Below are 16110 nucleotides of genomic sequence, written 5' to 3'. Positions count from 1 at the left end.
TAACGGCCTTCATACGGCTGGGAATTGAGTCAAACAGAGCTTGGATGGCGTGTACAGGTACAGCTGCCCATACAGCTTCAACACGATGCCACAGTTCATCGAGAGCAGTGACTGGCGTATTGTGACGAGCCAGTTGCTCGGCCGCCATTGACCAGACGTTTTCAGTTGATGAGAGATCTGGAGAATGTGCTGGCCAGGGCAGCAGTCGAACATTTTCTGTATCCAGAAAGGCCCGTACAGGACCTGCAACATGCGGTTGTGCATTATCCTGCTGAAATGTAGGGTTTCGCAGGGACCGAATGAAGGGTAGAGCCACGGGTCGTAACACATCTGGAATGCAACGTCCACTGTTCAAAGTGCCGTCAATGTGAACAAAGGTGACCGAGACATGTAACCAATGGCAGCCCATACGATCACGCCGGCTGATACGCCGATACGCCAGTATGGCGATGACGAATACATGCTTCCAATGTGCGTTCACCGCGATGTCGCCAAACACGGATGCGACCATCGTGATGCTGTAAACAGAATCTGGATTCAGCCGAAAAAATGACGTTTTGCCATTCGTGCACCCAGGTTCGTCGTTGAGTACACCATCGCAGGCACTTCTGTCTGTGATGCAGCGTCAAGGGTAACCGCAGCCACGATCTCCGAGCTGATCATGCTGCTGCAAACGTCGTCGAACTATTCGTGCAGATGGTTGTTGTCTTGCAAACGTCCCCATCTGTTGACTCAGGGATCGAGACGTGGCTGCACGTTCCGTTACAGCCATGCGGATAAGATGCCTGTCATCTCGACTGCTAGTGATTCGAGGTCGTTGGGATCCAGCACGGCGTTCCGTATTACCCTCCTGAACCCACCGATTCCATATTCTGTTAACAGTCATTGGATCTCGATCAACGCGAGCAGCAATGTCACGATACATTAAACCGCAATCGCGATAGGCCAAAATTCGACCTTTATCAAAGTCGGAAACGTGATGGTACGCATTTCTCCTCCTTACACGAGGCATCACAACAACGTTTCACCAGGCAACGCCGGTCAAGTGCTGTTTGTGTAAGAGAAATCGGTTGGAAACTTTCCTCCTGTCAGTACGTTGTAGGTGTCGCCACCGGCGCCAACCTTATGTGAATGCTCTGAAAAGCTAATCGTTTGCATATTACAGCATCTTCTTCCTGCCGGTTAAATTTCGCGTCCGTAGCACTTCAACTTCGTGGTGTAGCAATTTTAATGGCCAGTAGTGTACATAGTCGCTGCTCCGACTTAGACATTTGTCGTAGAATTGTACCAACTTGTCATAGAAGGCAGCCGCCTGTGCTTTCCGCCGTTCTCTGTGCTGGTCTGCGCCCCATTTTCTGTACCAAAATGTTGTCTCTATAGCCAGAGGTTCATGCGAGCCAAGACTGGGCTGTATGGTGAGTGATCAAACACTTCCCGTCGAAAACACTACACGAGCATCTTCATTGCCCCTGCAGGGAGCGGTCGACAATTGTCACGAGTAAGGGAAGTATGACAGTTACGTTATGTGGGCTGCATGAAATCAGGCGTAATCTATCGACGGGCACTCATACATGTCGGGAGACACTGTTTTCTAGGCATCTTTATGTATTCCACTGTGCGCGCAAAACCAAAAAGAGTGACTTGATGCAATGACAGGTAAACCAGACACGCTGTCCAACACATCTGTGCTAAGCTTCATTGGATTTTCACCGGCATTTGCATTTCGCGACGGATCGGATCCAAATTAATTCATGAAAGAGCAGATCACGATGAATTAATATATATTTCGTTTCTTCTGCTGCAGGCGATGACTACCAACGCTGAGAACGTCCCTCCTGCGTGGCTGGACAAGAATTTCGCAGAAAACTCACTGAAGGAGTCCAGCACTTTCGAAGACTTCAGCGTCATATCGGTGGACGTCCAACGAGCGACAGCTCCGGGTGACAACTACGTGAGCGAAATCTATCGCATGTCAGTGCAACAGCAGCACAAAATCAAACATTACAAGAGGTACGTGTCGTTAATAATAAAATGCCTTCCAAGTAGCGAAGTGATGAAGAAAATGGCGCAGGAAATGCAAGCCTTCGAGCAGGAGACTCTCATGTTCTGCGAAACCATTCCGGCGATGTCGCAAATCCTGGAGAAGGCAGCCCCCGGTAAATACACGCAGCTGTCAGCAAAGTGTTTCGCCGCTGGGCAGGAGCCAGTGAGCTATGTAGTTCTCGAGGACTTGAAGGCCAGAGGGTTCGCGCTGGCGAACAGGTCCAAAGGACTAGACCTCGCACACGCCAGACTTGTGGTTAGAAAACTGGCAGAATTCCACGCGTCTTCTGTTGCTCTTTACGAGCAGAACCCAGCAGCGATGGACAACTACAAGATCTTCCGGCTGTTCGAAGGGCCCATTGCCTGGCGTATAAGGTCCTTCTTGACACAAGGCTGCAAATTACTTGCAGATCAAGTGGAGACGTTAGAGGAATCGTACTCAAAGTACGCACCCAAACTGCGAACTCTCTCAGAAACCATATTTGCACGCCTGGTAGAGATGGCCAACCGAGAGGGAAAGTTCCGCGTGCTAGCTCACGCTGACACCTGGGTCAACAACATCATGTTCCAGTACTCTGGCGGAGTCGTCCAGGACGTGGTTCTACTCGACTTCCAGGTGTCAGCGTACAGTTCGCCTTCGATCGACTTACAATATTTTACTCACACGAGTCTCACGGAACAAGTGTACGCCGACCACTTCACAGACCTTCTAAAGGAGTACCACGACCACTTAATCGAGGTGATGCACGATACTCGTGTCAGTGCAGACAAACAGATGTCCTTCGAGGAGCTTCTGGAAGACATGCAGGCGCACGCGCTGTTCGCAGTTTTCGCATCGGCGGCAGTGCTACCAATTGTGCGCGTCGACGGGGAATCCCAATTTGACGTGGAGGCCTCTATGAATGGAACTGTATCTGATAAAAACAGGATAGCCTTTGCGGGTGCGTCGTACATGAAAGCTATGAAACAGATACTCCCAGAATTTGAAAAGAAAGGCATATTATAAGGTTGGTAACTGTCTACTGTTATTCGAAACAAATACAAGTATTTTACACGATTACAAATATTAAGAAAGATAAGGTAGAGAGATCTCAGTTTTTGCACCTTTTATTCCTAGTCTCAGTAATTCGTCTTCCAGTCACCCAGCTTTAGTAAAATTTCAGATCTCCGATCACCAAACTTTCGTCCACAATGACAACATTGAACATTATTACCGTAAGTATGTAAACATAACTTGTGGTTTCAACAAACATTGTCAGAACATATGTAAATTTTTGTATCCTTGTTACTATTCTGTTAATAGCTGTGAAATTATTGAATTACTGTGCTGGTAAACCCCTTACGTTATTTGATTTTCAAACAGCTGAGCAAAACTGAACGTACTCAGACATTACTCCCTTTACTTATTCTGATCAACACTAAACTGACACACAATATTTTTAGCGCAACGCAATCTGACTTTTAATAATCCCTACAAAAGAATGGCCCTGACTGACAATAACCTATACCTTTCATGGATCACTTACCTCACAAAAATCTTCGTTACTCAAACTACTGCAACACAGCGAGCGCCACTACTGCCAGCTAAATAAAAGATTCAAACTACTGAAGGCACTAACTACTGATAGGCATAGTTAGAAAATGAAAGATTTTGATAGAGAACAAACAATGTATTTACCTTAATAGTGTTCAAAAGTCATAATATATAGCAGTTCATGACATCCAGTGTTACAAATTTACTGTCTCTGATGGACACACGTCCAGATCATCCGCTCTCAAAACTACGCCATTTCTCTCCCCACATCCACCACTGCTGGCGGCTCACCTCCAACTGCGCAACGCTGCGCGCTGTTAACAGTCAACTGGCCAACACTACAATAGCAAACAACAATGAAAACCAGCCACAGACTGCACACAGCACAGCCAGTGATTTTCATACAGAGCGCTACGTGGCGTTACCAATAAAAAAAACCTAAACAGCCTACTTACAGCTGAAAATGACCAACTTTGCTTACTCTGTTTCTCCAGTTCATTTTCTGAATTTCTAAAGAAATGTGAATTTAACCGTCTAATTTGTATACCATCTAACGTATTGGAAGTGTAGTCTAATAAATTATGAACTGCATTTGGTGTTCTGATTTCGGGTACAAAGACAAATAAGTTTTGTGGTCGTAGACTAGTGAACACGCTACGTATAACTGTCCGTGCTGGAAACACGACTCCTTTAAATTCAACGTTGGAACGTTTGTCTTTGTGCTTTATTGCTAGTCATACTGTCCGCTCTCTTGACGGAAACTGAATCCTTCTAAGGCTGATCGACAAGTTAGCTGAAATAAGTGGAATTAGTGGCATGAATACTGACTTTCCTATTTTTTACTCTGGTTAATAATTTACACTTCTAAAATGTTGTACGAGAGCAAATTGGTAACGTTGAGCGAATTTAGGAATTCCGTTGGGAAGTTTAAACTTCCGTCTAGTTTCTGAATAAAAAGAGTCTTGGTTGCGAATTTATTTAATATTAATAACTCTTTTCATCCTTTCCGGGCATCATCAGATTGTGTAAAAGTAGTTAGATATGAAATCCATGCGTCATAAAGCCATTTTGTTGTTGTGGTCTTCAGTCAAAACACTGGTTTGATGCAGCTTTCCATGCTATCCAATCCCGAGTAAGACTCTTCATCTCCGAGTAACTATTGCAACCTCCATCCCTCTGAATCTGCTTACTATATTCATCTCTTGGTCTCCCTCTACGATTTTTACCTCCCACACTTTCCTCCAGTACTAAACTGGGGATCCCTTGATGTCTCATAACGTGTCCTGCCAACCGATCCCTTCTTTTAGTCAAGTTGTACCAAAAATTTCTCTTCTCCGCACTTCTGTTCAATACCTCCTCATTAGTTGTGTGATCTACCCATCTAATCTTCAGCACTCTTCTGTAGCACCACATCTCAAAAGCTTCTATTCTCTTCTTGTTAAACTGTTTATCGTCCACATTTCACTTCCATACATGGCTACACTCGATACAAATACTTTCAGAAAGGACTTCCTGACACTTGGATCTATACTCGATGGTAACAAATTTATCCTCTTCAGAAATGTTTTTCTTGCCATTGACAGTCTACATTGTATATCCTCCCTACTTCGACAATCATCAATTATTTTGCTTCCCAAATAGCAAAACTCATTTACTACGTTTAGTGTCTCTTTCACCGGATTTAATTCGACTACATTTCATTATCCTCGATTTGCTTTTGTTTATGTTCATCTTATTTATCAAATGGAAAATGGACTCAAAAGTAATTGGATATGTAATCCATCCATCCGTAGTAAAAACACATGACATTTTATAGGTTTTTATGACGGTTGGATGGATTAGATACACAGTTACTTTTGTGTCCATTTTCATTTTATGTGGCTTTATGACGGATGGGTTACATATCCAGGTACTTTTACAGAATCTGAGTGAAACGAGCTATTGATTTGCTATTTACATTAAATACTAGTATCAATGTATTTAAATATGTTTTCCATGTCTTGGTATCATATTCTGAATTCTCTTATTTGTTGAGTGAACTGCGTTATTTTTTGTTGCTAAAATTGTTCGCTCCCACAACCATTCCTTGTTGTTCCTTTGTCTTCGCTACGATGCGCAACACACCGTTAAGACGATTTTGGCGGAATGAGGATCAATGCAATATTTGCCGTTTCCAAGTTGTATTCTACAACATTGCAGAATATTGTGGAGCATTCAAAAACATTCGTTAAGGTTCGCGAATATTCTGAAAATTTCGAGAATATTATATAACCACCTCGAACTTCTTCCCATGAAATATACCGGGTGATCAAAAAGTCAGTATAAATTTGAAAACTGAATAAATCACGGAATAATGTAGCTAGAGAGGTACAAATTGACTTGGAATGAAATGGGGTTTAATGAGAACCAAAAAAATACAAACGTTCAAAAGATGTCCGACAGATGGCGCTTAGTCCGCAGCTCGTGGTCGTGCGGTAGCGTTCTCGCTTCCTGCGCCCGGGTTCCCGGGTTCGATTCTCGGCGGGGTCAGGGATTTTCTCTGCCTCGTGATGACTAGGTGTTGTGTGATGTCCTTAGGTTAGTTAGGTTTAAGTAGTTCTAAGTTCTAGGGGACTGATGACCTCAGATTTTAAGTCCCATAGTGCTCAGAGCCATTTGAACCATTTGAACAGATGGCGCTTCATCTGATCAGAATAGCAATAATTAGCATAACAAAGTAAGACAAAGCAAAGATGATGTTCTTTACAGGAAATGCTCAATATGTCCACCACCATTCCTCAACAATAGCTGTAGTCGAGGAATAATGTTGTGAACAGCACTGTAAAGCATGTCCGGAGTTATGGTGAGGCATTGGCGTCGGATGTTGTCTTTCAGCATCCCTAGAGATGTCGGTCGATCATGATACACTTGCGACTTCAGGTAACCCCAAAGCTTATAATCGCACGGACTGAGGTCTGGGGACCTGGGAGGCCAAGCATGACGAAAGTGGCGGCTGAGCACACTATCATCACCAAACGACGCGCGCAAGAGGTCTTTCACGCGTCTAGCAATATGGGGTGGTTTTTTTTGTTCTAATAAAACCCCATGTCATTGCAAGCATGTGTGTCAATTTTTACCTCTCTATCTACATTATTCCGTGGTTTGTTAAGTTTTCAAATTTATACTGACTTTTTGATCACCCGGTATATTGATGCGAAAGGGACAGGAGATGTTCTGATGATTAACATGATGATCAAGCACCTGCCAAAATATCAGTGATTGGCGGTAGGTGATTTTTGAAGGCAAATCTGTGACGGGTTTTCTTAGGAACAAAATGAGTGGTTTCCCTCGTCTTCCCCTGTAGGTTGGGAATATATGATAATAAATAAAGGACTAAGGACTAAGTAGATGTGGTTAGGGTTAGTGGTAAGGTCATGGTTCATCCCGAATGAGTCGGTAGGACGAGCCAAGAGCTCGCATACGCAGGGTCGCTAAATCTCTGAAACAGGACTATACTTCACTCGGATTCGAAAGAGTTCCCATACCCTTCCAATGCAGGAGCAATGGGGACAGACTGTTAAGAAGATAATGTGATGGGTCTCCAACTTTCAACTGTGTAATACGATTGCTGTTGATGATGGTTCTCGAGGTATTGTCAACTTCTTCCACGAACACTGTAATATTGTTGTATGTATACTGATTACAGGACTAGGAAGAATCACTTAAAGCAGTGACACCCATTTAATATCGGAAAGTATGAGCACAGAGGGTTTAAGAGAGGACATAAAAGTAATAGTATGACAGGTAGGGCCTAGATGGCAAACTGAGATTCATTGGAAGAATCCTCAAGAATTATCTAGTGGTCCACCCGCTAGTGAGATAAGCTTACAAAGTCATTTTTCGACCGATAATAGTTTGTTGCTCGACAGTCCGTCAATAGAGAGGACTGACAGCAAAAACAGAGAGTATACAGAGAATAGGAGAGCGTTTCACCACAGGTTTGCTAAGTAAGAATGAAAGGTTCATGGAGATCCTCATCTAACTCCAGAGGCACACACTACAAGGAAGGCTTTGCGCGTCACGGTGTCATTTACTGTTGAAACTTCGAGAACGTACTGTCGTAACCGGACCTGGGTCACCATATACTTACTTTAGAAGCTCACTCTCAGACCAGAGGTGCCAAAGGATCTTGAGGTAATCCGTTTCTTGGTACGCAAGCGGCTGCGTACAGGAGTGAAACGGCGGCAGGGTCAAACCGAGATTTTACAGATCTCTGTGGTTGGAGACAGTACAGAATGACTAGGGTGTTAGGCTAAGGAGGAAGATGCGGTGGTGGTAAGGGAAATGAGACTCTGGGCAGTCTCACTAGTCTGCTTTTTATTACCTCATCGTGTGTTAGTAAGTAACTTGCAGAAGAACACAGACTCTGGTTTTTATAAATACATAACTAAGGCTTGCTAGGTTCTTCAGTCAGTTACGAGAACAAATGCCCACTGCCGGCCTATAACTTCATTGATATTTGGGTATACACAGTAACGTGTAGTAGTACAGACCACGAACAATGGAGAGGCCAGTGTATTTTCTAAATGATCACTTAGGTTCAAGTGCTCGTCAAAATGTGACATACAGACATAGATAAATGCAGACAAATGTACGATGGAAACCAATAATCCATACGCAAAGGTACGTACAGAGAAGCTTTTGCAAGTCCTTCTTAGTAAATAAAGTTAACTGAGTCTGACTGCTCACTTAAATAGCATCTGCCGTACGCTCATTCATCCGAGGCGGCTGTCGCTGGAGTTCAATTCGATGGAACTCGAGAACTCTGGAGAACTCTCCGAACTCTGCTTCATGGTGTTTGTGGGCCTCTATATATGGCTTTTATGGCTTTTTACTTATAGAAGATACGTGATTGTCTCGCTTTTTAGCTCCAATTCGCAGGTAGTTTGTTTTCTTTTCTTTTTTAGTCCTGACGGATTTGATGCGACCCGCCACGAATCCCTCTCTTGTGGCAGCCTCTTCATCTTGCACTTGCAACCTACGTCCTCAGTTATTTCTTAGATATATTCCAGTCTCCGGCTTCCTCTACAGTTTCTACTCTCTACAGCTCCCTGTAGTAGCATGGAAGTCATTCCCTCATGTCTTAACAGATGTCCTATCATCCTGTCCCTTCTCCTTGTCAGAGTTTTCCACAAATTCCTTTCCTGTCCGATTCTTCGCAGAACCTCCTCATTCCTTACCTTATCATTCCACCTAATTTTCAACATTCGTCCGTAGCATCACATCTCAAATGCTTCGATTTCCTTCTGTTTCGGTTTTCCCACAGTCCATGTTTCAACACCACACACTGCTGTGCTCCAAACGTATATTCTCAAAAATTTCTTCCTCAAATTAAGGCTTATGTTTGATACTACTAGACTTCCCTTGGCCAGGAATGCCCTTTTTGCCAGTGCCTCTCTGTTTTTGATGTCCTTCTTGCTCCGTCCGTCATTGGTTACTTTGCTGCCTAAGTAACAGAATTCCTTAAGTTCATCTACTTCGAGATCATCAATCCTGATGTTAAGTTTCTCGCTAAACTCATTTCTGCTGCTACTGATTACTTTCGTCTTTCTTCGATTTACTCTCAATCCATATTCTGTAATCATATAATTCTTCTTCACTTTCACTCAGGAAAGCAATGTCATCAGCAAATCTTATCACTGATATCCTTTCACCTTTAATGTTAATTCCACTCCTGAACCTTTCTTTTATTTCTATCATTGCTTCTTCGATGCACAGACTGAAAACTACATCCCGGTCTTACACCATTTTTAATCCGAGCATTTCGTTGTTGGTCGTTCACTCTTATTATTCCCTCTTGGCTCTTGTAGATGTATATTACCCGTCTCTCCCTATAGCTTAACCCAGTTTTTCTCAGACTTTCGAACATCTTCCACCTTTTCACACTGTCTAACACTTTTTCCAGATCGATAAATCCTATGAACGTGTCTTGATATTTCGTTAGTCTTGCTTCTATTATCAACCGCAACGTCAAATGGTTCAAATGGCTCTGAGCTCTATGAGACTTAACATCTATGGTCATCAGTCCCCTAGAACTTAGAACTACTTAAACCTAACTAACCTAAGGACAGCACACAACACCCAGCCATCACGAGGCAGAGAAAATCCCAGACCCCGCCGGGAATCGAACCCGGGAACCCGGGCGTGGGAAGCGAGAACGCTACCGCACGACCACGAGATGCGGGCCCGCAACGTCAGAATTGCCTCTCTGGTGCCTTTATCTTTCCTGAAGCCAAACTGATCGTCATCTAACACATGCTCAATTTTCTTTTCCAGTCTTATGTATATTATTATTGTCACCCAACTTGGATGCATGAGCTGTTAAGGTGATTGTGCGATAATTCTCGCACTTGGCGGCTCTTGCAGTCTGTGGAAGTGACTATATGATATTTCTCTGAAAGTCATATGGTAGGTCCATACTCATACATTCTACACACCAACGTGAATAGTCGTTTGTTGTCTCTTCCCCCAATGATTTTAGAAATTCTGATGGAATGTTATCTATCCCTTCTGCCTTATTTGATCTGAAGTCCTCCAAAGCTCTTTTAAATTGTTATTCTAATACTGGGTCCCCTATCTCTTCTAAATCCACTTCTGGTTCTTCTTCAATCACATCAGACAAATCTTCCCCCTCACATAGGCCTTCAATGTATTCTTTCCACCTATCCGCTCTCTCCTCTGCATTTAACAGTGGAATTCCCCTTGCGCTCTTAATGTTACCACCCTTGCTTCTAGGTTCACCGAAGGCCGTTTTGAGTTTCTTATATGCTGAGTCAGACCTATCGACAATCATTTCTCTTTCGATTTCTTTACATTTTTCATGCAGCCATTTCGTCTTAGCTTTCCTGCACTTCTTATTTGTTTCATTTCTCAGCGACTTGTATTTCTGTACTCCTGAATTTCTCTGAACATTTTTGTACTTTTTTCTTTCATCGATCAACTGAAGTATTTCTTCTGTTACTCATGGTTTCTTCGCAGTTACCGTCTTTGTACCTACGTTTTTCTTTCCAGCTTCTGTGATTTCCCTTTTCAGAGATGTCCATTCCTCTTCAACTGTACTGCCTACTGAACTATTCCTCGCTGCCGTATATGCAGCCTTAGAGAACTTCAAGCGTGTCTCGTCATTCCTTAGTACTTCCGTATTCCACTTCTTTGCGTATTGATTCCTTCTGACCTATCTCGTCAGCCTACTCTTCATCGCTAATAAGTTATAATCTGATTCTGTATCTGCTCCTGGGAAGCCTTACGATCCAATATCTGATTTCGGAATCTCTGTCTGACCATAATGTAATCTTACTGAAATCTTCCCGTGTCACCCGGCCTTTCCCAAGTATACCTTATTGTCTTGCAATTCTTGACAGAGTATTCGGTATTACCAGCTGTGATTTATTGTAGAACTCAGTTACTCTTTCTCCTCTCCCATTCCTTGTCCCACGCTCATATTCCGCTGAAACTTTTTCTTCTATTCTTTCTCCGACAACTGCATTCCAGTCTCCGATGACCATTAAATTTTCATCTCCTTTTACATACTGTATTACCTTTTCAGTGTCCTCATATACTTCCTCTACCTCTTCATCTTCAGCCTGCGACGTCGGTATGTGTACCTGTATTATCGTTGTCAGTGGTGGTGTGCCGTCGACTCTGATCAGAATTACCCTATCACTGAACAGTTCACAGTAACTCGCCCTCTGCCCTACCTTGCTATTCATAGCGAATCCTACTCCCATTATACCATTTCCTGCTGCTGTTGGTTATGCCCCATACACATCTGACCAGAAATCCTTGTCTTCTTCCCATTTCACTTCACTGACCTCTGCTATACCTAGACTGAGCCCTTGAATTTCCCTTTTCGGGTTTTTTAGCTCCCCTATCACGTTCAAGCTTCTGACATTCCACACCCCACTCGCAGAACGTTTTCCTTTCGTTGATTATTCAATCTTTTTCTCATGGTCACTTTCCGCTTGGCAGTCCCCTCCTAGAGATCCTAATGGGGGACTACCCCAGAATCTTTTTCCAATGGAGAGATAATCATGACACATTTTCAATTACAGACAACATGTCCTGTGGATACACATTATGTGTCTTCAATGCACCCTCATAGAGGCTTTCAATGTATTCTTTCCACCTATCTGCTCTCTCCTCTGCATTTAACAGTGGAATTCCCATTGCACTCTTAATGTTACCACCGTTGCTTTTAATGTCACCAAAGGTTGTTTTGACTTTCCTGTATGCTGAGTCTGTCCTTCCAACAATCATATCTTTTCGATGTCTTCACATTTTTCCTGTAGCCATTTCGTCTTCAAACGTATCTCGTCATTCCTTAGTACTTCCGTATCCCACTTCTTTGCGTATTGATTCTTCCTGGCTAATGTCTTGAACTTCAGCCTACTCTTCATCACTACTATATTGTGATCTGAGTCTATATCTGCTCCTGGGTACGCCTTACAATCCAGTATCTGATTTCGGAATCTCTGTCTGACCATGATGTAATCTAATTGAAATCTTCCCGTATCTCCCGGCCTTTTCCAAGTATACCTCCTCCTCTTGTGATTCTTGAATAGGGTATTCGCTATTACTAGCTGAAACTTGTTACAGAACTCAATTAGTCTTTCTCTTCTTTCATTCCCTGTCCCAAGCCCATATTCTCCTGTAACCTTTTCTTCTACTCCTTCCCCTACAACTGCATTCCAGTCGACCATGACTATTAGATTTTCGTCCCCCTTTACATACTGCATTACCCTTTCAATATCCTCATACACTTTCTCTATCTGTTCATCTTCAGCTTGCGACGTCGGCATGTATACCTGAACTATCGTTGTCGGTGTTGGTCTGCTTTCGATTCTGATTAGAACAACCCGGTTACTGAACTGTTCACAGTATCACACCCTCTGCCCTACCTTCCTATTCATAACGAATCCTACACCTGTTATACCATTTTCTGCTGCTGTTGATATTACCCGATACTCACCTGACCAGAAATCCTTGTCTTCCTTCCACTTCACTTCACTGACCCCTACTATATCTAGATTGAGCCTTTGCATTTCCCTTTTCAGATTTTCTAGTTTCCCTACCACGTTCAAGCTTCTGACATTCCACGCCCCGACTCGTAGAACGTTATCCTTTCGTTGATTATTCAATCTTTTTCTCATGGTAACCTCCCCCTTGGCAGTCCCCTCCCGGAGATCCGAATGGGGAACTATTCCGGAATCTTTTGCCAATGGAGAGATCATCATGACACTTCTTCAATTAGAGGCCACATGTCCTGTGGATACACGTTACGTGTCTTTAATGCAGTGGTTGTCCGCCCCGGTAGCTGAGTGGTCAGCGTGACAGACTGTCAATCCTAAGGGCCCGGGTTCGATTCCCGGCTGGGTCGGAGATTTTATCCGCTCAGGGACTAGGTGTTGTGTTGTCCTAATCATCATCATTTCATCCCCATCGACGCGCAGGTCGCCGAAGTGGCGTCAAATCGAAAGACCTGCACCAGGCGAACGGTCTACCCGACGGGAGGCCCTAGCCACACGACATTTCCATTTCCAATGCAGTGGTTTCCATTGCCTTCTGCATCCTCATGCCGTTGATCATTGCTGATTCTTCCACCTTTAGGAACAGTTTCCCACCCCAAGGACAATAAAGTGCTCTGCACCTCTACCCGTTCCTCCGACCTGTTTGACAAGGCCGTTGGCAGAATGAGGGTGACTTCTTATGCTGGGAGTTTTCGGCCGCCAATGCTGACTATTAATCGAAATTTAAGAGGTGGCGGGTTTCGAAGCCGGAACCGATGACGTTTTCATTACTTATCGAAGACGCTCCCCCTGGATCGCAGTTAGTAAGCGTAAAGCCAACCACACGTGTACGACCTCTTAATGGATTGACTAAAGCGGCTTGCACTGTGCACCTCTACCTAATTTACAAGACTTACAGCTAATATCCATACTTGAATGATATTTCTGGTTTTCTTTTCTGGCAACCTTTCATGATTCCGTCATTGCAGTTCGTTTCTATGTGTATCTCACACAAGTCCATGAATGTAAATTTTGAATCATTAGAGCTCACAAAGAGAGGTACCACCAATATTTTTCCCGCACACAATTAGTGGCTGAAACGGGAAAACAGGGGAATAATAGTGATACACAGAATACATTCCACCACTCACCACAGGGTGGCTTACGGAATTTATATGTAGATGCAGAGTAGGTGTTGGTAACCGTTGAAGATTAATCAGTATGATTGAAGTCTATCTCGTAAGATTGCACTGGCGCTAGAAACCTCACTCTTTCCTTTGTTGCACAACTCGACGTAATTATGCGACGTGACGAGGAGTGGGGAGATGGGAGATGCGTGGGTGGTAGTATAAGACGATCAAAACATCATTACCGAATCCGAATCCTCAGCAAGCAGCGTGGGAATGACACACTATCGGAATAATCTGAACGTTAGCAACAATTGGGCGTCTCCGCATCGAAAATGGCAGTTCAGAGATAATGAACCGTCAGTGACGGAGTGATCTAACCCACTTGCATAATTTCGTCCCCACAGAGGAGGAACAGCCGCCGGCGGGCATCTATTGTGTTCAGCGCAGTATCTCAGAGAACAATGACGAACGAACGCAGAGGCTGGCTCTGTTGTCGCTGATAACACATGTGAAAACACATGTGAAAATAAGACACGAGCCGCCGGCACCGCAATAAACAGTGGGACCTTGAGGCTAGGTCGTAGCGCACGGCAATTACAAGAGGCGTTTGGCCGAAACGCAGGAAGAGCGAAATGACAGACGTCACGCTCAGCTGGCGAAATGACCCCCGCTGGCTTCATAAGGACTCGCACCACCGGAACGCGCCTGTTTCTCCTGGACCTGCGTTCACCAGTGGGGCCACGTCCAGTCCACGGAGGTGCGCCGTTGGTGACGGTCAGCGTCGGAATTCTGAGCAGTAGCACAGGAGATACCACGTTCCATCTCCGGCACATATGTAAGTAGCGGCAGTGAAAGGCACGTCTTTTTCTATTTAGGTATCAGTTTTCGGAATGGTCTGAAGCGGACCGCCACAAATTCCTTTCTAATGCCAACATCTTCATCTCAGAGCAGTATTCACCCCATACGTTCTCAATTATTTGTTGAGTGAATTCCGATCTATGTGTTTCCCTGCAGTTTTTACCCCTACAGCTCCCTCTAGTACCGTGAAAGTTATTCTTTGATGTGTTAACATAAGCTCTGTCATCCTGTTCCTTCTTCTTGTCAGTGTTTCCCATACGTTCCTTTCTTCACTGATTCTGCGGCGAACGTCCTCATTCCTTACATAATCAGTCCACCTAATTTTCAACATGCTTCAGTAACACCGCATCTCAAGTACTTCTATTCTCTACTTTCCTGTTTTCCCACAGGCCATGATTCGCTATCATACAATGTTGTGCTCCAAATGTACACTCTCAGAGAAATCTTCCTCAGGTTGAGGGAGGTAGGACGTCAAACGGGCCGACTTGGAGCAGGAGATGCACCACAGGACATTTTAATTTCCGCTGTCGATACTTTTAAAAATAAATTCATAAAACTTTATCAGCATGACTAGGAAGGATTCAGGATTCACGCTCATAGAAGTGGAAGTTCACAAACCTAACAAAATAAATTTTTTTACGTGTGAAATCTCATCATTTTTTCGTTTACTATTGCTGCATTGAAAACACTAGAATTTATTTAATTTATGAAAAAATGAATGAGTTGTTACATTTCAAACATCACGTTTAGAAAAAAACTCAAATTTTACAGTTGATTATCTCAATTTTTGCCACAGTTTTTAATATATTCGGAAAATTCTGGAGTTTCATACACCTGTAAGCATGGTTTGTATGCTGTGCAAAATTCGTCGACGAATCCCTGTTACTTATGAGGAAAAGCTTACCTAGAGCAACAAATGCAGCCAATAGTAAGTGAAAAAATGATGAAATTTCACATGTAAAAAAATTTTATTTTGTTATGTTTTTGTACTTCCACTGCTATGAGTGTGAATCCTGAATCCTTCCTGGATATACTGACAAAGTTTTATGAATTTATTTGTAAAAATATAGATAGCGGAAATTAAAATGTCCCGTAGTGCCTCTCCTGCTCCAAGTCGACCCGTTTGATGTCCTACCCCCCTTAAGGCCAGTGTTCGATACTAGTATTCTTTTTCTAGACAGGAAATTCCTTCTTTTCTGTGCTGGTTTAGTTTTTAAACCCATGCTTCGCCCGTCACACTATATTTTGCTTCGAAGGTAGTAGCAAATTTGATTCACTTGTCTAGTTCATGGTCGGCAATGCTGATGTTAAGTTTATCGTTAATTGTATTTCTGCCACATCTCGTTACTTTCCTCCTTCTTCGATTTACACTCGATCCACATTCTGCACTCATTATACTGTCCATTTCATTCAACAGGTCTTGTTATTATTCCCCATTTTCACAGAGGACAGCAATGCCATCGGTGAATCTTATCATTAATATCATTTCACCCTCAATTTT

The 16110-nt window shown here is 43.4% G+C and overlaps 2 protein-coding genes across 4 annotated transcripts in view; both read left to right on the top strand.

The window, feature by feature from the left end:
- The first annotated feature begins 1807 nt into the window (after positions 1-1807).
- On the top strand, positions 1808-3049 carry LOC126416843 (uncharacterized). Its single transcript, XM_050084726.1, has one exon. It carries the CDS (start codon positions 1808-1810, stop codon positions 3047-3049), a length of 1242 nt encoding a protein of 413 aa, XP_049940683.1.
- An 11407-nt stretch (positions 3050-14456) lies between these two features.
- The window catches only part of LOC126416278 (uncharacterized), a 47790-nt gene continuing 46136 nt past the window's right edge, over positions 14457-16110 (top strand). The window contains exon 1 of one of the 3 annotated variants that reach the window (XM_050083920.1): positions 14457-14586. The gene's annotated coding sequence lies outside the window, so the exon portion shown is untranslated. Of the gene's footprint in view, positions 14591-16110 lie in introns of all 3 variants that reach the window. The other 2 variants (XM_050083922.1, XM_050083921.1) reach the window with 2 other exon arrangements.

The sequence above is a fragment of the Schistocerca serialis genome, chromosome 8 (assembly GCF_023864345.2).
Source record: "Schistocerca serialis cubense isolate TAMUIC-IGC-003099 chromosome 8, iqSchSeri2.2, whole genome shotgun sequence".
Classification (NCBI taxonomy): domain Eukaryota; kingdom Metazoa; phylum Arthropoda; class Insecta; order Orthoptera; family Acrididae; genus Schistocerca; species Schistocerca serialis.
The sequence above is the reverse complement of the archived record's forward strand: the minus strand, read 5'-3'. Positions and strand labels throughout refer to the sequence as shown.